The 24,506-nt window shown below is 43.5% G+C and overlaps 1 protein-coding gene across 1 annotated transcript in view; it reads left to right on the top strand.

Moving 5' to 3' along the window:
- LOC140104167 (uncharacterized) overlaps nucleotides 1-24,506 on the top strand; it is a 77,407-nt gene that overhangs the window by 35,760 nt on the left and 17,141 nt on the right. The window contains exons 28-37 of the mRNA XM_072127572.1: nucleotides 1,003-1,263; nucleotides 3,854-4,114; nucleotides 4,974-5,231; nucleotides 7,779-8,039; nucleotides 8,155-8,415; nucleotides 9,201-9,458; nucleotides 11,678-11,935; nucleotides 13,252-13,512; nucleotides 15,758-16,015; nucleotides 16,105-16,359. Of these exons, the coding sequence (XP_071983673.1) occupies nucleotides 1,003-1,263; nucleotides 3,854-4,114; nucleotides 4,974-5,231; nucleotides 7,779-8,039; nucleotides 8,155-8,415; nucleotides 9,201-9,458; nucleotides 11,678-11,935; nucleotides 13,252-13,512; nucleotides 15,758-16,015; nucleotides 16,105-16,359 (2,592 nt within the window). The remainder of the gene's footprint in view (nucleotides 1-1,002; nucleotides 1,264-3,853; nucleotides 4,115-4,973; nucleotides 5,232-7,778; nucleotides 8,040-8,154; nucleotides 8,416-9,200; nucleotides 9,459-11,677; nucleotides 11,936-13,251; nucleotides 13,513-15,757; nucleotides 16,016-16,104; nucleotides 16,360-24,506) is intronic.

The following is a 24,506-nucleotide window of genomic DNA, read 5'->3' as shown; positions in this document are numbered from 1 at the left end:
GACCTGTACGTGAACATGAAAAATGTGGGGATAAGGGGTTGAATATTTTGGGCTCCAAAGCAAAATCTGCAATGAAACCTCTGCCTGTAACGTGGCCACTTAAAGGGCATATACCAACAGGATGAAGGACTGTATGCAAATGAGTCAGTTTGTTACACTTTAGGCTGTTTAACACAACAGTATTCTTGTCAGTATTTCCATGAAAATGTGTTAAAGTAGAAACAAATTTTAAATGCAGAAGATAAACAAATCTTTGCATTACTTTGCCACATAAATCTTTGCATTGCTTTGCCACATTTTGAGCTGTTAGCCAAGTGGGTGTTACCAATTGCAGTAAGAGTGTGTCCCTGTCTGCACTGATTAGACATTATGGGGCACATTTACTTACCCATCCGGAGGAGTTCACAGAAAGTCCATTGTCTGCCGATAATGTGCTGTGCTGCGATTCACTAAGATCGTGCGCCCGATATCCTGCATGTGTTGCTTCCCCACTCAGGTCTGACAGAGTTCACTTTCTTCTTCCTGGCGCATGTAAGTGCATTGTCTTGCGACACAATTTGAAAGTTAAATCCTGCGCTCAGTCCAAATCAGGATGGAAGCCAGCGCAGCTGCGCCAAAAAACGATTGCGTGCAACACAATCCCAGTGCAAACCCTGTTAAATACCTATCAAAGCTACGCAAATCCAAAAAAACGATAAACAGTCCGACGAAAGTGCGATATACAACCTTTAGTAAATAAGCCCCTATGAGACGCACCCAGAACTGGTAACTTTCGCTAAAATTTTGGTTATTTTTATACAAGGAATAGATTAATGAAGAAATGACAACTCAATGACAGATAAAAAAATGATCTAGAATGTAATAAAGATTACATATATTTTCTAGAACAGGTATGTAAGGACAAATGATAGAGGAAAATGTCTTAATGTAAGCTTGTGATTCATTATTAATTATTTAAATATGCAGCTTTTGGTTAACATGTCAGTTTCTTTTCTTCTGCAGTGCCCTGTCCTGCAAGTAATACAGATGTACAGTATGAATGTGGTGCGACGCATGCGCTGGTGTCCTGGGACGCAGCTCTTGGTGGAATAAATTATACAGCGTCTATCAGCGCAGGGAATGGGGAGATGGTAAACTGCAGCGCAGCAGAAACTAATTGTATTGTTAGCGATTTACATTGTGGACAAGTCTATGCTGTGACTGTGGATTCCATTGGGACAAAATGTAAAAGCAGAACCACATCTTCCAAACTTACTCACACAGGTCAGTTTTGTATCTGTTTTTCTTATTATTCTTTGGCAAATTCTAAAGAACTAAAGAACATTTACACATAGCAGATTCCTTGTACAACCATTAGAATAGGGCAAGGACATAACAAGATGTTTGGGCCCCTGAGGAAAATTTTGTCAGGGGCCCCCTAAACTGTATGCTGTGGTGTGCACATATATAGGCCACCGCAATGTACAGCTACACCTTGATTAAATGTAATTTAATGCCATAACCAGACTCCCTTAGTGACCCCCACATAGCACAATGCCCCCCTTCCCCAAGCAAATGGTTTTGTATATATTAATTTGATAATAATATACTTTCTGTATCAATTTCTCATTAATATTTTAGATATATGCATGCTGTAATTCATAATTTACTCCCAGTGGATAGAAATCAGCCCATAGTATTGTGACAGTTATCAGTGCAGTGTGATATAACAAGCCAGTGTAACACTAGGTGACCATGGAAAGATATGTATTCAAGCAAAAAGTTACAGCTTGCAGAGATCTTGAAAAATAGAAGCAGAAAGTATATCGGAAAACATTTGAACATACAAATAATAAGCATTCATTAGATGAAATTAGACAACCCTTTAATGCTCACACTTTTTTTAATTATTATTTTATTATCGTATTCCATTGTAAGAATTCATTAGGGGGGCCTTCTTACATATCCTTATAACTGGGGGCAGCTACATATTCCACTGTATTAGCAACAATTGCATCCATTCAATAGGTTGGATTATGATGAAATACCATTCATATTCGTTGTGTAGACTCCTACTATATATTAATTCACAAAACAATTAGAGTCATACGCTACACCATTCTATAAAAACTATTCCAAAATGTATTTACACTTCTTAAAACCATCCAGTTTACAAACATAAATAAAATTTTAGCACAATTCCAGACTATTGCACGGTTTGTACAACACAAAATAAACAATAGGGCATAGTTCATACAAAGTATGACTGGCCATATATGGAACCTTCAGGAAACTCCACTATGTCAAACATGTCTCTAAGCTCTATCAAAATGTGTCAATCAAATTTGTCAAGTATCCCATATAGATCACCACAACAGTCATAGTAATGCTCATAATTCTTATCCATGGTTTATGTGTTACCGGCTCCCCAACACACGTTTCCCGTATGGATAACTTCCTCAGGGGGTGTCCAAACCGTGCAATAGTCGTGCTATCATTTTATACTTTATACTTGTAAACTGGATGTTTTAAGAAGTGTTAATAAAATTTGGAATATTTTTTATAGAACAGTGTAGTATATGACTAATTGTTTTGTGAATTAATATTCCACTGTATGCGTAAAGGAAATCTACCATCCAAACCAAGAATGACAAACCGTGGACAGTAAGTCATTACTATTGTATCTTCTTATATTTGTTATCCATGGCCTCCTTCCTTCTACAATCAACTTATTATAAAATTAAATTACTAAAATGATACTATTGAGCCTGAAGGGCTCCTGCAGATTCACAGGATGTAACACTGTGCAAGAGCTACTCCCCTTTTCCACTGTGTGCTGAGACTTACACTACTGAAGGGATATTACATCAAGCAGAGGGAGGGAAGAAGTGCTGCGGCAGCAGGTTGAAGTTGAGACAGTGTTAAAGCCTGTGAAGATATAGGGGTGCTATGGGAAGTCTTACTTACATAATGACAGAAAGAAAGGGAACATATAAAATATAACTTTTACGAGTTAAGTTACGAAAACTTCATATGTTACAAAAACAGTATTTAAATGCACATAAATGTTATGGCTCAATAAAGAACACCACAATTCCAGAACACAATGAACAGTGTTCAAATAGAAATAAGCCCTTTTATTAGGTGCACCTATTAAAACCTCTAGTTAAAACTATACCCATGGGGATACAGACATTTAGGTCCGTTTTTATGATGCCCTGTTTTAGCTGTGTTTAGCGCTGGGATATTTTGTGCACAACCTTAATGTCCCAAAAGTGCACCATAAGATGAAAAAATGAGCATCAGAAATGACACTCACACATTCATGCAGGAGTTGGTAGACTTGCTTTTTGTTGATGCTGGAAAACTAGACATGAAACTAGTGATGGGAAACTAGACGTGCAGGGAAAGTGCTCGGGTTGAAGAGCTGCGCCCAAATTGATTGAGAAAGAAATAGTTGTGAGTGTCAGAAAATTGAGGTTTTTATGTCGCAAACACTTTGTAAATCTGTCATAACAGGCAGAACAGAAGAAACCCTGGGATTGCCTGACAAAAAGCAAACCCCAAACCATTAATAAATCAGTTTTTGGTTCCTCGGGGGTATTGGTAGGGTTTTGTTTGGGAATAAAACACACCAAAAGTCCACATGCACAAAAGTCCACATGCACAAAAGTCCACATGCAGGAACCCCTTTAAGACAGGTGGCCCTGGGCAAACGCCCAGTTTGCCACCCTCTATCGCCAGCCCTGTCAATGGTACATAAAATGGCATACCAACTCAGTGCTGGACAAGAGCCTATGCATTTTATTGTAATATCGGACAAGGGAAAACTGATTGCAATGAATATAAAAAATGTTCTTCTTAATGTCTCCAGCCCCCTGTGTGCCTCAGAATGTCTCGGTCGCTATTGACTGCCTTATGAACAGCGCTGCTATATCATGGGACAGCACTGCAGGAGCTATTAATTATACTGCATTGGTGAAATCATCAGAAGGTGAACTACATACCTGTCATACCACATCTACTAGCTGTGATATCACTGGTCTAAGCTGTGGCGTCACATATACAGCCCGCGTAACTGCATATAACAACCTGTGTCAGGGTGAAAGCAGCACTGAAGTGGAGCTGATCACAGGTATTTTCTGGAACTATTCTGTTACTTTATAGAACAATGTCATTGTGAGCATTGAAAGTACAATACATTAATAAACACATTGGGGGTAATTTATCTTTACTTTTCTGTCTTTTTTTGGCACATTGCAATTTTGGCAACTTTTTGGGGACTTTTGAAATGTGCACTGAAGTCCACCGAACATTTTTTTATCAAATCAGTAAGACACATTTATTTTCCATTCCAGATGTGCTAAATGTCGCAAATGACATTTATCTTTTCAAATTGTCCAAAATTTGCATCATTTTTTGGCGCAAAAAAAAAACTACAGATGAAACCATACTTAAGGAAAACTTAGAAAAGGGAAAGAAGTTGTAACAAATATAGTAATAGAAGAAATCAGATCATGACTAAGGCTGTCTAGGCAGAAACGCATAGATCTTTTCACGTGTAACTTGGGATATCATGTTGTGTATGCCCTATTCAGCTTTTTACTTTGTTTAAATAAAGGAAAATCAATTTTTAACTCCACCGGAACCTGTGCTGGACTAAAGTTTTATCCTTCCTAAGTTGTAACAAATGTTGCAAAAAGAGATCTAAAAAAAAAAACATTTTACATGTGAGAATGATAAATTATCAAAGAAGTAGACGGAAAAAAGCGAGGCAAAAACTAGCCAAAACAAACAGCGATAAGATAAATGACCCCCAATGATTATTTTTAAAAAATGTTCTTATATTTCATAAAGCTGAATAGTTTTAATAACATATTTACCAATGTGAATGTTTCTTAAGTTTTTTTCTGCACCAAGTGGTTCCACTGTCACTTCTAGACTGCATGTACAGTGCTTGTCAATCCATTTAATATTAACTATGTCTGTTACAGCCCCCTGTGCACCAGAACATGTCCATACAGAGACGGACTGTGGAACAAATGCTTTATCCATTTCCTGGGTGCAGAATAATGGCACTGACAACTTCACTTCCATTCTGACAACACAAACTGGAAACCTGACCTGCATATCAGACCAGACAAACTGCACATTCTACAACCTGCCGTGCGGAAGTGAATTCATGGTGAGCGTGTTAGCTTCCAACAGCCGCTGTACTGGACCCAAGAGCACATATGTAAAGGCCCAGACTGGTAAATATACAATCTATGTTACATATATACATTACATTATATTTTGCCATGTTATAAAAAAAAGAATAACAATAATATTAATTACAATAGTAAAAAGTAATATTATTTTAATTAAATTCAATGGTACTATAAACATGAACAGCATTTAATTTCACAATATGAGAATACTGATAGAAACTGCATGACTGACTAGTAAAGAGGGAGAGAGAACCCTGCTAGAAGAATCTTATAATCTGTAGTTGAGAGTTTATAGCAATGTAGTAGTTGACAGTATATGGTATTTGAGAGTGTATAAGGTATGGTATTGGAATCAGGCTTTATTGTTGGTTGTAGGTTTTTCTAAAGGGCTCATGCACCAAAAAACAAATGGGTGGCTGCACTAAATGCAATACATTTTAATGGATCAACTCACACTTCCAGCAAGAAGTAGACTGTGTCCTAGTAAGATTTTTTTAAGACTGTATGTCCAACAGAAATCAAAGGGCCATGAAAAAAAACGAGTGTCGTCCGTGAAAAATGGATTGTTGCTAGAATACACTATTTATTGCAAAACACTACAAGCAGCTACATGAACAAAAGGGGCTCATGCTAGGAAAGTTCCATAGCTAGACAAGAGAAATTGGATCCAATAGATTCAAAAGAAATTCACAATGGAATTCAGGGTTTGGACATCCCCTGAAAATAAGCCTTAACCCATTTTTTGGAGCAAAAAATAATGTCAGACCCGGTCTTATTTTTGGAGGAACAGGTAGCTTTTGAATGTTGTGATTATTGGACTATTGAACTATTGTAACTAGGATTGCATCCTATATGAAAAGCTTAGAGGAAATCAAAGAAGATTAGTTGTGGGAGAATAGAATTGCCACTTTAAAAGACAAATCCTTGCAGTGCCGGATACAATCCCTATTTCCCTTTATAACAGAAAGAAATGATGGTGGTGGTGATTCATCAAGCACTTTATTAGCACACTATAATGTGCATTTTGTGTGTTTTCTATTGGATGTGACCAAAGGAAGATTGGTACATCACAACCAGTGCCTAGGAAGCATAAACCACATTATTTCATGACCCACCCAGAACTGTTGATACTAGGCATAAAAATCGATGGATTTAGAGGGTTCACACCAAATTCTGACCTTGTCTTCTGCTTCTCAAAACATGTTTCTGTGGAACCTAGAACTTTAGCCTTTATAGAGAGATGGCACAGGCAATAATAATAAGTTATATGGTGGTTTATTCACAATACCCTTAGTTTTTCAGAGAGAAAATTTCTTTAAATTTATACTCAAATTCATGTCATCCATGGGCCAGAAATAGTAGAGCAGAAGAGCAGGAATATACCAAATGAGGGCAGAGATCCCTTAGATTTACTATAACCTATGTTACATGGTTGATGTATACTTAAATTTTATTGCATATAATACTACAGTGCGCATCCATTTTTATAAGGAACAAAATTAAAATGGCATGATCCCTTTAAGTGGTGCTTACTCAATTGTGCTTACCTCTCTGTCGGACCTCATGGATACTTTAGGTTACTCAAAGCAAAGTCCATTCCCATTCAAAGGGACCTACAATCATCTGATAAATGTTATATTGGTTTGGGTACTTGGTGCTACGTGGTGTTGCAAATACATTAAAAGTATTGGGTTATTGCATCTACCTGGGTCCCAAAGGAAAAATTTGGGGATGGCAATAGTGAGGAAAAACCAGGCTATGTAATGACATGCTACCAGATTAATATAGCTTGATAAAGATTAAAGTTGATTATTTATTGTGGAATACACGTTCTCTCTTCTTCAGGTCCAATAAATTTGCACAGAAATCCAGAAGAAGCAAAAATTGGTGGACTGGTAAATGGGTTTAGTCTGTGGCATGTTCTAACCTGTGCCTCTCGTCCTTGTGATGGGAACGCTGTGGATATGATGAACATATCAATGGCATTCCTATCTTCAGGACAAGCCACAGACTACTCCTATGTACCAGGTCAACCATTTTTTTCCTCCTTCTGGATTTCTGTGCAAATTTATTGGGCCTGGAGAAGAGAGCGGTTTGCTCTCTATATGCATAGTTCACAATAAAGAAACAACTTTATGAACCTGGTAGTGTCTCATTACATAGCCTGGTTTTTCCTTTTTTTCACTCACATCTGATAAATATGGTATACAGTATACAATTTGTCAGTAGAACATCTCCTGAAGTAAACAATAAATTTATAATGAACCCTCCAATATAAATAGTGTAACCTAGATTATTATGTTGTTGATAAGGGCTAAGTCCAGGCATAAATCTGATCATCATATACTATTACTGGCAGCTTTTTAATAAAAATCATGTGTAACAGGTAAACAAGGCATCACATAAACATCTAAAAGTGGAAGCCCCACCTTTGGGACCCTAGCAATTCAGAGATTGATGTTCCTTGACCCCACATTTGACTGGTGAATTGACCTCTTACTTTGTAGGTGGAAATTGAAGGAAAGACTTTTTGTTCTTCAATATTTAATTTATATAACAATATATATTTGTTTATCATGAAATCCGCAGCACCTTGTATTCCGATCAGTGTAAATACAGACCTGGACTGCATTAGTAGCTCTGCCCTCATTTCATGGAGCAATTCTCAAGGAGCATTAAGTTATATATCATCACTGATCGGATCATCGGGAGAAAGGTTCAACTGCAGCAGTCAGACCACGTCATGTTGGATAAGGAACGTCCCCTGTGGTGGAAAATATACTGTGGCTATGATGGCTCAGAACAACATCTGTAACAATGTAGAACACAATGTCTCTGTGCTGGAATCATGTAAGATACTGCCCATTATATTACTTGGAAATATCTGTGTGGTTCCAATGTAATACTGAAATATGGCATCATTCATTTAATATGTAGTCACAAAAGTATTTTAATTTCTTTTTAGGTCCTTGCGCCCCACAAAATATATCTATATTTTCGCCCTGTAACTCTAATGAGGTGACGTTGCAGTGGTTGGCATCACCAGGGGCTGTGCTGTATAAGGCTGGTGTCCTGTCATCCACTGGTACACATTATATGTGCAACACAACAAACACCACCTGTAACATTGGAGGACTTCAGTGCGGAGAGACGTATAATGTTACTGTCACAGTATTTAATGAACATCTGGATAATGTCAGCCTAGAGGAACAGACATTTAAGACAGGTAAGACAAAAATATTAGATGTGCCCAAACCAATAGAGGGCAATATATGACAAACCCTGACCTATATGTGATTCCTATAATCTGCACTGTATTCAAAGGGAACCTATCACCAGGATAGGAATTTTTCTGCAATGACAGGTTCCCAGAACTCATTACATAATAATTCCAAAGCTGCTTTTATCTAATTTGAGTAATATAGTTTCTATACAATCACTTAGCTGACCTGGCTCCCTGTCAGAATTTAGATCTGAGTCCCGGGGGCAAGGTGGGCAAGGTGCATTTCAAAACTGAACAGCCCTCTGCTCCGGGATGCCTCCTCCCTTCTTCCACAATTCCGACCCTCCCTCTTCCTCCTACAGGCTCTTCTGTCCCTTTGTCAGCTCACCGAAGCTCTCCTTCTCTGCGCACTGAAAAGTGAAGAAGTGCTGCCCTGTCTCTACACTAGTTATTAGACAGTGATGAGGTATACTCCAAAGTTTGTATACTGCTACCTCTTCACTGCCTAGCACAATAGTGATGTTTTGACATGTCTGACATGTATTGACATGAGTAAGGGGGTGGTTCCCCCAAAACATCATGTGATGTGCTCCTCATCACACTGCACCTGCCATGTCTAGTGGAGCTACTCTGCCTGTTTGTGGAGCTACTCTGCTGTCTACTGCTGTGTATGTAAATATAGAATTATCCTTTAAATGCAAGTTTATTATTGAAGTTTCCAGACTGTGATGTAGTGATTCCTGTTGAATACACTTTGTAAAATACTTGGTGTCGTTCTATTTTCTTAGCCCCATGTATTCCTGGTGACCTAAGGGGAGAGCTTCTTTGTGGAAAAAGTACAGCAACTTTACTATGGAATCCGGCACCGGGAGCAGCAACATATTCTGTACTTGTGACCGGGAATAATGGCTGGAGTGCAACATGCATCTCGAGTAACACAACTTGTGATGTCAGTGATCTTCAGTGTGGACAGGTGTATACTGTGACAATCATAGCATCAAATTCACATTGCAACAGCATACCAAGTGTCTTGGATATTTACACAGGTAAAGTAGAGATTTACAGTTTTTAGTATCACTCCCACCTCTTACCAGCATTCACACAAGTATGAAAACGGACGTGTATACCTCTAGCACATGGCCCCATTCAGTTCAAGCCATGAGCAAACCATATTAAAATATAAACATGTCCGATATTCTTATTTATTTCCATTCCGTATACCCAAATAGAAGTCTATGGAAACTTATAAAATACAGCTTGCATATGTGCTGCATACGGTTCGTGTAATACAGCCTAATAGAATATCTATAGAAGGTGCATTGACAAATATTGTTCAATAATGTGCTAAGGGCTGCAGCATCTGCTTGATCAACACAATGATATTGTCACGGCCGTACCCTTCCATCTGGTGCTTTGTCCCTCTGCCCGTACTCACCATTCCAGGCTCCTAAAGCTGCCTAGGTCCCGTCCAGGCCGCATGCCGGCTTCCCCGAGTAGACCGTGCGCTCCCGCTGCTAGGCTCGTCCTGCCTTAAAGGGCCAGCGTCCGCCTGGTGCTGGCTAATACGGCTCAGCCCTTATAATCTGGCACCTCCTTTCACCCCCCGCCGGATCTTCTCCTAGGATCTCCTATGGTTTACATACCAGGCTTCCCTGAGCCGTTCCTGAGAGAAAGCTATCCAGCATTCCCATAAGCTCCTGTGTTCCTGCCTTCAGCGTTCCCATACACTCCTGTGGTCCTCTCTCCATCGTGCCCATATGCTCCTGTGTCTCCAGTGTTCCTCCTGTGTTCCTGTCTCCAGCGTTCCCATACGCTCCTGTGTTCCTGTCTCCAGCGTTCCCATACATTCCTGTGTTCCTGTCTCCAGCGTTCCCATACGCTCCTGTGTTCCTGTCTCCAGCGTTCCCATACATTCCTGTGGTCCTGTCTCCAGTGTTCCCATATGCTCCTGTGTCTCCAGTGTTCCTCCGTGTTCCTGTCTCCAGCGTTCCCATATGCTCCTATGTCTTCAGTCTCCGTGCCTCCTGCTGTACCTTCCAGGATCCCAGTCCAGCGGTTTCTGCAGCGTTCCTACCCTCTTCTGGTGTCTCCAGCATCCCTACGCTACTGTGTCCTGCTTCCTACCTTGACTGCCACCACTGGACTAGTCGGACCTGCGGAACGACCTGGTGGCACCCTGCCACATTAAGTCCATCCTGCTTTGTGGCGGGATCTGGTGACGACCAGGTTCCACTTAGGTCCCGGGTTGCGGCTAGTACCATCAACATCTCCCCCGGTGGTCCAGAGGGTCCACAGACTCTTCCCAAAGAGACTTTTTCCCTTACACACTTGTCCCTACAAGTGCATTCTGTGACAGATATAATTGACCACTATACAGTATGTCAAATAAAACATGTCCATATTTCAGTAAATGTATAGGGTGGGAACGTGTATCATAAATTTGAATCTTAATGCATGTTTTAAATCCTGCCAGTTGCTTCCTGTAGTTGTCTTAGACTCAAGTGAAGGAATTATTGACTTTCAGATGGAGAACTGCAGTTTTTTTCCCTTGCTGCATCTTTTTCTTTTTTTGGGCATCTAGTTTTCCGACCTGTTTTTTGGCGCACAATTAGAGGTACAAAAAGCAGGTCTACAGATTTCTATTTCACCATCATGATTGTGGGGACAGTTATGAACCTTTTTTTCACTATTTCTTAGACCCTCTAGGGTACATTAACCTTAGATAGTCAGATCGTTCCTAGCATATACTGCAATACCACATACAGAAGCCATTCAGCCTTACATCGGTGCCGGGAAGAGGAGCAGTTGATGAGCGCTGCTGACTCCCGCCCCTTCCATAGGAATGCACGGCACTGTATTCCGTCGAAAGATAGGACATGTCCTACCTTACTACGGGCTACAGAAAGGTACGGTGCCGCACATGTGCTGCACCGTACCGCTCCTGTACAGTACTGTGAGGCCCGTATGCTGTATGGTGGATATATATACACTGTATATACATCGACCGTATATATGTCCCCCATACGTTCGTGTGAATGTTACCTAACTCTTAGACAGGATTAGTAAATCAGTCCCATAACCTCTTCTACTATTACTTACCTATCTATGATATGAATATATACTAGGTAACTCCAGAAATCTTAGACTTATCTGCTTATAATTATGCCTTCACTATTTTGATACAGCTACTTTTAGTAGAGTATATAATGAAACTATACCTACTTTTTAGTATTACTATTATAATGTATACTTTTTCTTTTTTTAGCTCCCTGTGTTCCACAAAACGTTAGATCAACCGTTATATGTAGATCTAACACAACAAAAGTGTCATGGGATCTGACACCAGGAGCTTTGAACTATACTGCAACAGCAAGAGGAGGTGATGGAAAAGAACATTCTTGCTCCACTTCAGGCACAACATGTGACATTGAGGACCTAGACTGTGGACAAAATTACCAAGTTATTGTTACTTCATATGGGAAACTATGTAAAACTGAGAGTGAAGCTGCCGAATTCCATACAGGTATGTCTACTTCTATGGCGCCATTACATTTATATAATAAGAGTAAGGGCGCATTCACACGAACTTATTGGGGACCGATATGCGGTTGCACCATTTGCAGCCGCATATCAGTCCCCATTGACGCCTACGGCCCCCGGTCACTGTGCGGTGCGCACAAGTTGTATGACCACACCACAAGCCAGCCGCTGGCTTCTCTATGGAGAGCAGAGGTGTGAGCAGCACTCACTCCTCCTCCTCTCCAGCTCACGGCTTTATGTTCACCCAGGCTACGGCCCTAGCAAACATACGTTGTGTGAGGTACCCTAAGGCCCCTTTCCCACGAATGTATGATTTCTCCAGTCCTGTATTTCTGTACCGTTTGAATTCGTATATATATAAGATGTTTTTCATCTATATGAACGTATATCACTGTATTTGTACCATATCGGTATAAAATACAGAGGGCTGGTAAATGATGAGCAATGCTTCTTGTCTCCATGGATACTGCACATATATACAGCAGCATTCGGTGCACAATCTTATGCAGCACATATGCAACATGTATTTTAAATTTAGATTTCTATGGGGCGTACAGAATGAAAATCTTGGAGAAAAAGGAACATGTGCTATATTTTTTTATGTCTCAGTACAGTAAGGTGGACAATGTGGGCATATTCTTTAAACTTAATTAAAACATTGTTTTTAATGAATAAATTGAATCAATCATTATACAATTGTTGTGGGAAAGCCAGACAAAATAAAGAAAGGTATTTTATCTTTTCTGCCTTCCAATGTTGGCAATATTGCCTATATTTACATTTCAGCCCTTTTTTTGGACCAGAAATGACATGATCGTCCATTGTCTGGTAACATAATCATCCTATGTCTAATTAGGTGCCCCAATACGTGGGGCAATTTGGAATTTAAAATGGACATGTGGAAATGTGGCAATCTTTAAAATTTTCTGTGCTGCCCTAGCTTCCTACAGAAGTGGTGTCAAAATTCACTTTAATGCAATGTTGGCCAGCAATTTGCATATGAACTTGGAACCCTGCACAGTAGCAAGTACAGCGTGACGTACACAGCTTCACCTGGGGCAAATGTGTTGTGTTGAATGTTATAATAGTTTAAGAGAGTTTAAGTCTGGGTCCTACTGGCCCCATGATATCTGATTCAGCCATCCCATTGGCTTTAAAGTATTTATAGTAATAGTAGATTGTACTTTTTTTTTTTTAAGCCACAGCTGGTTGTGGATTCTTAAACTACAGAAAACTAGTGTGATGTAATCTTGTGAAACAGCCTACTTATCGTGTGCAATATATCTGTACCATCTCTAGGTCCGTGTGTGCCTCAGCAACTCCACAACAAGCCTGCATGTGCTTCAGACCTCATTACACTATTGTGGAACGCTGCTTCGGGAGCCGATTATTATACTGGATCATTAATCGACCAAAATGGGACGATACTGACATGTAATACTACAGATCTGACATGTGACATTGGTGGCATCGATTGTGGAAAGACCTATACAGTGACGGCTGCGGCATTCAATGACCAGTGTCACAGTGACAACAGTTCTGCTCTTACAATTTCTACAGGTAACATAATCATTCTTTATTGAAGGTGTAAACACACCACAGCTGATGGCAAAACAATACACTAAAGACAGAGTACCAAAGTAGTACATAAATAGAAGAAACCAAAGAGAATACATCTGGTAGTACCTAATCCTACAGTCACTCTAACACACAATCAAATATAGTAAACCTGCTACTAAATGAACCACAACTACTCACAAAGAAGATTAACCGATTAAGTAAATGGAAGGTTGATTAGACCCCAATACGAGCAAAATGGAACAGAAGATGGGTAAACCTAAAAATATTAATAAACAAATGCACAATAGAGGACAATTAGCCACTGTAAAAATATTAACAATACACAGCGGGATGCAGCAACAACACTGTTCGATGCAACTGACAGCAACCACTTTTATTTTCAATAATAAAACAGCAGCAAAAACAAAGTACAGGCAGCCCCAGGTTTACGTACAAGATAAGGTGTGTAGTTGAATTTGTATGCAAGTCGGAACTGTCCATTTTATAATTGTAAATCCAACCACATTTTTTTTGGTCTCTGTGACAACTGGATTTTAAAAATGTTAGGTTGTCATAAGAATCAGGATTAACAATAAATCTTAGTTACAGACACATTTAATAAGCTTATAGCTGTTTATTGTAGCCTGGGACTAAAGTACAGTAAATTACCAACGTCCAGAGGTCCGTTTGTAACTAGGGGACGTCTGTAAGTTCGGTCTTCTTCAGTAGGGGGCCATCTGGTCACTAACTTTACATTGGGCTCTCCTGACTATAAATAGACTACAATCAAAAATCAAGTAAATGTACCATATACGAATTAACCATAAACTGATCAAACAAGACTCAACTAATCCAATACTGAAAAGATAGCGCAAAGAACGCTATGGATGCCCTCTTGGGTGTGCATACAAAATTTAAACAAACAGAAAAAGAGGATACGACATGCCAAATATGATAGTAAAAAGTGACTTTTATTAAATGCAAAATTCATTAAAATATCGTGTAAAATAGCATCTCAGAAGAGACGTAAAATATGAGGCACAACCAAGTATACTGTCCATACACAATAATATATTAACAGAAAGTGTAAACAACCAGTGTAAACAATGATGAACTGCAATGCAACATGTATACCCTTGACAACATATAGCCTATATAGGCCTGTAATTAAACTCCATAATACAGCATCGTACCTTGGTAAATGGTTACAAAGTTAAACATTGCATGACATGTAATGATTGGACATACTACCTGGCGTGCCTCTAGCCCCCAACGCGCGTTTCAACCCGCCTGGTCTTTCTCAAGGGGACAGGATGACGCTGGGGGACAGGAGGGTACTGGAGGAGGCAGTAGGACAGGGACCACAGGAGGAAGCTGGAGGACAGGAAGCTACAGGAGGAGGCTGGAGGACAGGAGCAACAGGAGGAGGATGAAGGACAGGAGCAACAGGAGGAGGATGGAGGACAGGAGGAGGCCACAGTATGAGGATGATAGAGAACAGGGGCCACACCATGTAACTTTGGGGAGATAAATAAAAGTGCAAAACTAAATGTAAAGGGAGGATAAAATTAAAGAAGGGTTTTATATGTTGCAGAGTTGCATTAGGAAACACGCAGGAGCTCAGGTAACACAGGAACGCAGGAGACACAGGAACGCAGGAGACACAGGAACGCAGGAGACACAGGAACGCAGGCTAATCGCAGTAAAGCTTTCTCTCAGGCTGTGAGGCACAAAGATCCTGCAGGGCTTGCAGGAAGAGGCAGGCTTATATAGATTTGGGCAATATGGCCAGTGCCAATTAATGGCACGCTGGCCCTTTAAATCTTGAGAAGGAGCCGCGCGCGTCCCCGACTGCTAGGGCGTGCGCGCGGCTCCTTCTCAAGATTTAAAGGGCCAGCGCGCCATTAATTGGCACTGGCCATATTGCCCAAATCTATATAAGCCTGCCGCGGAGGGGAGCGAGCCGGGAGCCGGGCCAGGTGAGACGCGCTGGCGGGGGCTGGGCAGCACGGGTGAGCCCGCGACCCGCGATATGGGTCACGGGGCCACCCGTGACGGTACGGAAAAGAAACAGGTATATTACACAATTTTTTATCCTTGTTTGTACTGTTTCATGGTTGAATAATATTGAAACAATAAACTTTTTAGAAGGGCTTATAACAATGGACAAGATGTTACTGAAATATAGGATCTGGTCGTTGGTATCTAAGCTTGTATTCAGTGACAACTTTTTATTTCATTTTAGCTCCATGTATTCCTCCTGATGCTGTGGAATCTGTGACCTGTGAGACTCATACTGTATCTCTATCATGGAATGAGACCCCTGGAGCAACTGCTTACATAGTCACAGTTAGCACAGGGCAGAATGAGACTTCCATTGCAACCCCAAATACCTACTATGCATTTGATGACCTATTATGTGGCATGGAGTATGACATCATCTTGAGCAGTAGTTCAGCCAGTTGCATCAGCAACGGGAATTATTCTGTACATATTAAGACAAGTAAGTACTAACTGATATGAGAAGTCTTCACATTTAAAATCAACAGTGTTAAGTTTTTTTTAAAATTATTTTACTTCTCGTTTCTCTAGTTCCTTGCCCTCCTCAGATTTTAGAAGCCTATGCATCATGTGATAATAATACAGGGTTCATTCAATGGGAGATGAGCCGCAATGCCAGGTCATATACTGCTGTAGTGGAAGGCGTCACCACCTTCTCTTGTAACACAACTAACACTTTCTGTGAAACTCCTGCACTAGAATGTGGACAGAACTACACCGTAACTGTTTGGGCTGAAGATGGAACTTGCACTGGACAGAATAGCACTAAAAGAACATTCAAAACAGGTAAGTAATGTAAAATGGAGTTTACATGTCCTGTTTGAAAGTGTGAACACAAACTTTGGCAAGAAATCTATGTAAGCTGTACTCTGGGCCACAACTAAAGAGTTATTCTGATCCTATGATACAGAAATCTATCCTCTGAGACTTGGGAACACACAAAAGATATAGGGGCTTATTTACTAAGGGTCGCAGATCGCACTTTCGTTGGACTGTTCACGGTTTTCGGAATTTGGGTGGCTTTGACAGTTATTCAACAGGGGTTTGAGATGGGATTGTGGCACACGTGATTGTGCGGCGCTGGCTTTCTTGCGACAGAAATCGGGTCGTGCTGTTGGACGATCCGACTGATTCGGACTGAGCGCGGGATTTAACTTTAAAATTGTGTTACAAGACAATGCACTTACATGCACCAGGAAGAAGAAGGTGAACTCTGTCGGACCTGAGCAGGAAATCGACACATGCAGGATATCGGGCGCATGATCTTAGTGAATCGCGGCGCAGTGCATTATATACGGACAATACACTTTCAGTGAACTTTGCAGACTGGGTAAGTAAATATGCCCCATAGTGTTTAACCCCTTACCGACGTGCGCCTTAATAGTGCGGCGCCCATCGGGTCCCGGTGCTTTGAGAGGGCTCAAGGGCTGAGCCCACTCCATAGCCGGTATGTCTATGCTGCATATTGCAGTAAAGACTTACCGGTAACGTCCGCGATCAAAAAGATGTCATCGGGGAGCAGTGATTTGTCGCCATGACAGCCTCGGGTCTTCCGAAGACCCGAGGCTGTCTCGTTTTAGCCAACTCATTACAATGTGCTAATTATACGAGGATTGATCAGACAACTTAGAGTTAAAGTACCCTAGGGAGTCTGAAAAATAGTCAACAATAAAAATAAGTTTAAAAGAAATGATAATAAAAAAACATAAAAATTCAAATTACCCCCCTTTCCCTAGAACAGATATAAATATAAATGTTAGGATCAGTGGATCCTCTGGACCACCGCGGGAGATGTAACTAGCCAACACCCGGAACTGGAGCCCAGCGGCACCTGGTATTCACCAGAGCCCGCCGCAAAGCGGGTTGGACTTGCTGCGGCAGGATACCACTAGGTCGTTCCCAGGTGTGACTAGCCCACGGTGGCAGCCGAGGTCGAGGTACCTTAGCGGATGACAATCTCGTAGACAGGTCCAGGCACAGGGTCAGGGCAGGCGGCAGAGATGCAACGTCAGGTCCAAGTCCGGGGTCAGCAACGGGAGGTCCAGGCAGGTGGGAACGGGAACACAGGCACACGGAACACAGCAACACGGAGGAACTCAGGTAACACAGGACTCAGGAGCGGGAACACACAGGAATACACAGGAATACACAGGAATATGCAGGAATGCACGGGAACGCAGGAATACTCGCTTGGAAGCTTTCTCTAAGGCTATGAGGCACAAAGATCCGGCAAGGAACACAGGAAGAGGCAAATTCTTAAAGGTGAGGTGTTCAGCCAGTGCACCAATTAGCGGATAGCCGGGAGAGATAAGAGACGCCGGGCAGCAGCGGGGGCACATGTAGGAGCACGGATGCGCCCGCGATCCGTGACAGGGATCGCGGGAGCACCCGTGACAGTACCCTCCCCTCCTTCGGCCTCCCTCTCTTCTTGGGCCTGAGAAAACCTTGGAGCAGGCTCTTGTCCAGGATGTTATCCTCTGGCTCCCAGGATCTCTGCTCAGGACCAAATCCTTTCCAGTCTACCAGAAACAACCGTCTACCTCTCACAGTCTTAGTATCCAGAATCTCTTTCACCTCGAAGACATCGGTGGAATCAGCTTGTGGTATCGGAGGAGGACTAATTTGTCGGTTGAAGCGGTTGAAGATGACTGGCTTAAGGAGAGAAACGTGGAAAGAATTAGGAATGCGCATGCTGGGAGGCAGACGCAACTTGTAAGCCACCGGGTTGATGCGGCCGAGAATTTCAAATGGACCCAAGAACCGAGGTCCCAATTTATAGCTCGGGATCTTCAGCCGAACATACTTGGCGGACAGCCAAACCTTGTCACCAGGAGCTAAAACAGGAAATGGTCGGCGTCTTTTGTCTGCTTGACGCTTGGTCTGGGCTGTAGCTCGGAGCAATGAGGTGTGGACTTGCTCCCAGATGGCTTTCAGATCACGTACCGGGTCCTCCACAGCAGGAACATCTGCAGAGGTAGGTAACGGAAGAGGAGGCCGAGGATGCAGTCCATAGTTAATAAAAAAGGGAGCAGAACCGGCAGAAGTGGAGTCCAGGGAATTGTAAGAGAACTCCGCCCATGGTAGAAGAGATGCCCAGTCGTCCTGACGGGCAGAGACGAAATGGCGGAGATAGCAACCTAAAGTCTGATTCACCCTCTCCACTTGGCCGTTGGTCTGTGGGTGATAGGCAGAAGAGAAGTCCAAGTTCACCTGCAACTGGTTGCACAAAGATCTCCAGAATTTGGACACAAACTGAACTCCTCGATCCGAGACGATGTGCTGAGGGAGACCATGAAGCCGGAAAATATGCTGGAAGAAGAGGCTGGCGAGACGTGGAGCAGAAGGCAAACCTGGTAGAGGGACAAAGTGAGACATCTTCGAAAAGCGGTCAGTCACCACCCAGATAACGGTGTTGCCAGAAGATGGCGGTAGATCCGTAACAAAGTCCATAGCCACATGAGACCATGGGCTGGTAGGCACGGGTAACGGCAACAGAAGACCAGCAGGTTTAAGTCGTGAAGGCTTGTTGCGGGCACAAGAGGCACAGGAACCCACAAAATCCCGAACGTCCTTGACCAAATCAGGCCACCAGTAGAATCGGGAAATTAAGGCCACAGTGCGTTGCACCCCAGGGTGCCCAGCCACACGAGAAGAATGTCCCCAGGTCAGAATCCTCTTTCGGAGACCAGGTCGCACATAAGTCTTGCTGGGAGGCAGCTGCCGGAGGTCCACCGGTGCGGCAAGCACAAGTCTCTCTGGAGGAACAATATGCCTCGGAGCAGAGTCCTCCCCCATAACATCAGAAGCACGGGACAAGGCGTCAGCCTTGATGTTTTTCTCTGCAGGGCGAAAATGGATTCGGAAGTCAAAGCGAGAGAAGAAGAGGGACCACCGGGCTTGACGTGGATTCAAACGCTGAGCCGTCTGAAGGTACTGAAGGTTTTTGTGGTCCGTGAAAATGCTGACTGGAAATCGGGCTCCCTCCAGCAGATGACGCCACTCTTCCAAAGCCAGCTTGATGGCTAGAAGCTCCCGATCTCCAATGGAATAATTTCTCTCTGCGGAGGAGAAGGTTTTGGAGAAGAAACCACAAGTGAGTGTTCGTCCCCTGGGACCCTTCTGGGTAAGGACTGCCCCAGCACCCACGGAGGAGGCATCAACCTCTACCAGGAACGGCTTTTCAGTATCCGGTCGGGTAAGGACTGAAGCGGAGGAAAAAGCAGTTTTTAATTTCGTGAAGGCTTCTTCTGCTGCTGGTGGCCAGACACGGGGATTAGCACCCTTTTTCGTAAGCGCCACCATCGGCGCGACCAAAGATGAGAAGTGTGGGATAAATTGCCTATAATAGTTAGCAAAGCCCAGAAATCTTTGTATAGCTCGCAGTCCCACTGGGCGTGGCCACTGAAGAACTGCAGATAACTTGGCAGGATCCATCTGCAAACCCCTATCAGAAATTATGTAGCCGAGGAATGGAAGGCTCCTTTGATGAAAGTGGCACTTCTCCAGCTTGGCATAGAGGTGGTTTGTCCTGAGGCGGCTGAGAACCTCCCGTACATGAGACTGGTGGGACTCCAGATTGGCAGAATACACAAGGATGTCGTCCAGGTACACCACGACACAACTGTACAATAAGTCCCGGAAAATATCATTTACAAACTCCTGGAAAACGGCTGGCGCATTACAAAGTCCGAAGGGCATAACTAAATATTCAAAATGCCCATCACGGGTGTTAAAGGCGGTCTTCCACTCATCACCCTTCCTGATGCGGATGAGGTTGTAGGCCCCACGTAGATCCAATTTGGAAAAAATTCTTGCACCCCGCAGACGATCAAATAGCTCCGTGATAAGCGGCAGAGGATAGCGGTTCTTAACGGTGACCTTGTTAAGACCGCGATAGTCTATACAGGGGCGGAGAGAGCCATCCTTTTTTGTGACAAAAAAGAAACCAGCGCCAGCTGGCGAGGAGGATTTGCGGATGAAACCTCTTTGCAGATTTTCCTTAACATATTCCGACATAGCGGCTGTCTCAGGAACCGAGAGCGGATACACCCGACCCCGTGGTGGAGAAGATCCAGGCAGCAGATCAATGGGGCAATCATAGGGACGATGTGGAGGAAGGATCTCGGCTTGTTTTTTAGAAAATACGTCTGCAAAGTCCCGGTACGGAGCTGGAAGTCCCTCCAGAGGCTTGGGAGACAAGGTAGCAGTCCTGACAGGAAACGGATGTGGAACCGTCATGCAGCGTGAGGGGCAATCCGGACCCCAACGGAGAATCTCCCCAGAAGACCAGTCCAGAACAGGGGCATGATGCTGCAACCAGGGGAGACCCAGCAGGAGAGTGGAAGTGCACTGTGGCAGCACAAAAAAGGAGAGTCTCTCTTTATGCAATGCACCAACTTGAAGGAGCAGGGGTTCAGTGCGAAACCAGATAGGCACGGAGAGAATCTGGCCACTGACTGAGGCAATGGACAAGGGCTTCTCAAGACGAACCACCGGGAAGTGATGCAGGGCGACCAGTGCAGCATCTACAAAGTTCGCTGTGGAGCCCGAATCCAGGAAAGCAGAAACCTGGACCGGAGTACCGGTGCCAATGCTGAGGAGTACAGGGAGAATCAAGCGTGGAGAAGCTTTATTCACACCTAGGGACGCTTCTCCGGAGAAGCCTAGGTGCTGGCGTTTCCCGGGCGTTGGGGACGTACAGGGCAAGTCCCGACGAAGTGCTGTGGGCTGGCACAATACATGCACAAGTTCTCCTGACGTCGTCTGGAACGCTCTTGTAGAGTGAGCCGGGTTCGGTCAACCTGCATGGGTTCCTCAACAGAAGATTCAGGCGAGACCTGGAGCGGCCTTTGGAAGACTGGCGCCAGGCGAGGAATGCGTCTAACATGGCCTAGGGGATACTCGGAGTGTAGTTCCTCAGCTCGCTCCTTAAACCGAACATCAATTCGAGTGGCCAAGGTGATGAGGTCACTCAGAGTAGATGGAAGATCCCGAGCTGCCAGTGCGTCCTTGACCTGCGCAGAGAGCCCTTTCTTAAATGTAGCGATGAGGGCTGCATCGTTCCAAGCAAGTTCAGAAGCCAGGGTGCGGAATTGAACTGCGTACTCTCCTACCGATGAGTTGCCCTGACGCAAGTTCAACAATGCAGACTCCGCAGAGGAGGCTCGTGCTGGTTCCTCGAAGACTGACCAAAGCGGAGTAGCCCAGGCCAGGGCTTTCCCGGAAAGAAGGCTGAGGACAAATGCCACCTTGGACCGCTCTGTGGCAAATTGCGACGGCATGAGTTCTATGTGCAAGGAGCACTGGGTTATGAAGCCCCTGCACATCTTGGGATCTCCATCATACTTGCCGGGCAAAGAGAGGCGTAGCCTGGGTTCAGCAGCAGGAAGATAAGCCGGGGTAGCAGGGGTCGCAGCGGCCGCTTCAGGAGACTGTTGCTGGTGTTGGGTAGCAAGTAGTTGTTGTAGCATGGCGGTGACTTGCTCTAGCTGATTCCGCTGTGCTGCAATCTGCCGGGACTGGTGGATCACGATGGTGGCGAGATCAGGCTGACTGGGAGAAGGAGCCTCGGCGGGATCCATGGCCGGATCTTACTGTTAGGATCAGTGGATCCTCTGGACCACCGCGGGAGATGTAACTAGCCAACACCCGGAACCGGAGCCCAGCGGCACCTGGTATTCACCAGAGCCCGCCGCAAAGCGGGTTGGACTTGCTGCGGCAGGATACCACTAGGTCGTTCCCAGGTGTGACTAGCCCACGGTGGCAGCCGAGGTCGAGGTACCTTAGCGGATGACAATCTCGTAGACAGGTCCAGGCACAGGGTCAGGGCAGGCGGCAGAGATGCAACGTCAGGTCCAAGTCCGGGGTCAGCAACGGGAGGTCCAGGCAGGTGGGAACGGGAACACAGGCACACGGAACACAGCAACACGGAGGAACTCAGGTAACACAGGACTCAGGAGCGGGAACACACAGGAATACACAGGAATACACAGGAATACACAGGAACGCAGGAATGCACGGGAACGCAGGAATACTCGCTTGGAAGCTTTCTCTAAGGCTATGAGGCACAAAGATCCGGCAAGGAACACAGGAAGAGGCAGATTCTTAAAGGTGAGGTGTTCAGCCAGTGCACCAATTAGCGGTGCGCTGGCCCTTTAAATTTTCGGCCGGAGCCCTAGGAGGCGGGGACGCGCGCGCTCGGCAGTCCGAGGAAGTGCAGGAGCCGGGAGAGGTAAGAGACGCCGGGCAGCAGCGGGGGCACATGTAGGAGCACGGATGCGCCCGCGATCCGTGACAGGGATCGCGGGAGCACCCGTGACAATAAATAAACAGTAAAAATCATAAACACATTAGGTATTGCCGCATCAGATAATGCCCGATCTAAATATAATAAAGTTTTTTCACTGCGTTTAACACCGTAATGGAAAATAGCGCCCGAAGTCGAAAATGGCATTTTTTTGCCATTTTAAAAATATAAAAAATTCAATAAAAAGTGATTAAAAGGTCATACAGTCCTAAAAATAGAAGCATTGAAAACATCATCAAAAGTCGCACAAAATGACACCACCCACAGCTCTGTAAATGAAGTATGAAAAAGTTATTATTGCAGGAAGATGGCAAAATCACAAAAAAAAAAAGTCTCTGTGATCATACCGACCCAAAGAATAACATAGACATGTCATTTGGGGTGCACAGTGAAAGCCGTAAAATCCAAGCCCACAAGAAAACGATGCAAATGTGTTTTTTCACTATTTTCACTACATTTGGATTTTTTTTCCGCTTCCCAGTACACGGCACTGAATATTCAATACCATCACTATGAAGTGAGATTTTTTACGCAGAAAACAAAATGAAATGGAAATGAAAAAACAAAAAGTGGCCAGGTCGTTAAGGGGTTAATACAACTACCACTCATTGCATGCAGATCTCTAAACTAGTATTGAGTTAAATGGTAGCTAATTGTCAGTAAAATGAATTTAATTTGGCCTGCAGCACCCCTGTTTGTAGGGGGAAATCCCATCTCACCCAAGTAAGGCCATTATGGGGATGGTCTTCTGTGGACCACATGGTCAAGCATTATGGAAACTAAGTAGGAGTTAAAGAAACAGTACAACAAAGGGAGCAACACAGGTGCTTTTGGATCCATCATAAGATGTCTTAAAGCATTAAGAGAGAGTGAAGAGGTTTAGGGCCTGGTGGTCTAGGGCAATCAGTCAATTCATTTTAGGATCCTTGCTAGGTTAGGGATATTGATGAAATAAATCTCAATACCTTTTGCCCTGTAGTTTACTGCTCCAGTTTTAAAGGGAATCTGCCACCACTTTTTTAATTAAAAAAGGTACTGACAGGTTCCCATAGAACTCTTATAGCAAAAGGACATCCTTCTTTTAGCAAAAAAATTTTCTTCTTACAAGCTGATAAAATGAACTTTGTTTTTCTACTTGGTAAGTCTACACCTCTTTGAGCTACATCATCCAACCCATCACCACATTTTCACATATACAGCTAGTGACAAGTTCCTATGGAGCCCTATTAACTAACTGACATCCTTCTTTTACCAAACATTTTTTACCGTTACATTCACAAACCCACCTTATGTCATATTCCCTGGAATCAGAGAAAACATATCCTGCTCCACCAGCCACTCCCATCTACTCCTTCCCATGTCCCATGCCTCTTCTTAGCATGTCATGCGACCAGAGTGACATCATCACAGGTCATTTACCCTCCTAAGATTAGCAAACTGTACACCATACATATATCTGATAACATAAAATGACAGCAGCCTCCACGGACCACTACCTCTCCTCATGCAGTGATTTCATGTGATCAGTTGCATACATGATGTAGATGATGCAGATGTAACAGGACCTTAGATAATATCATCCTGGTCACATGACTTTACGTGCCCAATGATGTAACAGAGTTATTGA

Source organism: Engystomops pustulosus, chromosome 10 (genome assembly GCF_040894005.1).
Source record: "Engystomops pustulosus chromosome 10, aEngPut4.maternal, whole genome shotgun sequence".
NCBI classification, from domain to species: domain Eukaryota; kingdom Metazoa; phylum Chordata; class Amphibia; order Anura; family Leptodactylidae; genus Engystomops; species Engystomops pustulosus.
Note: the sequence above shows the minus strand (reverse complement) of the source record. Positions and strands in the feature narration are given on the sequence as shown.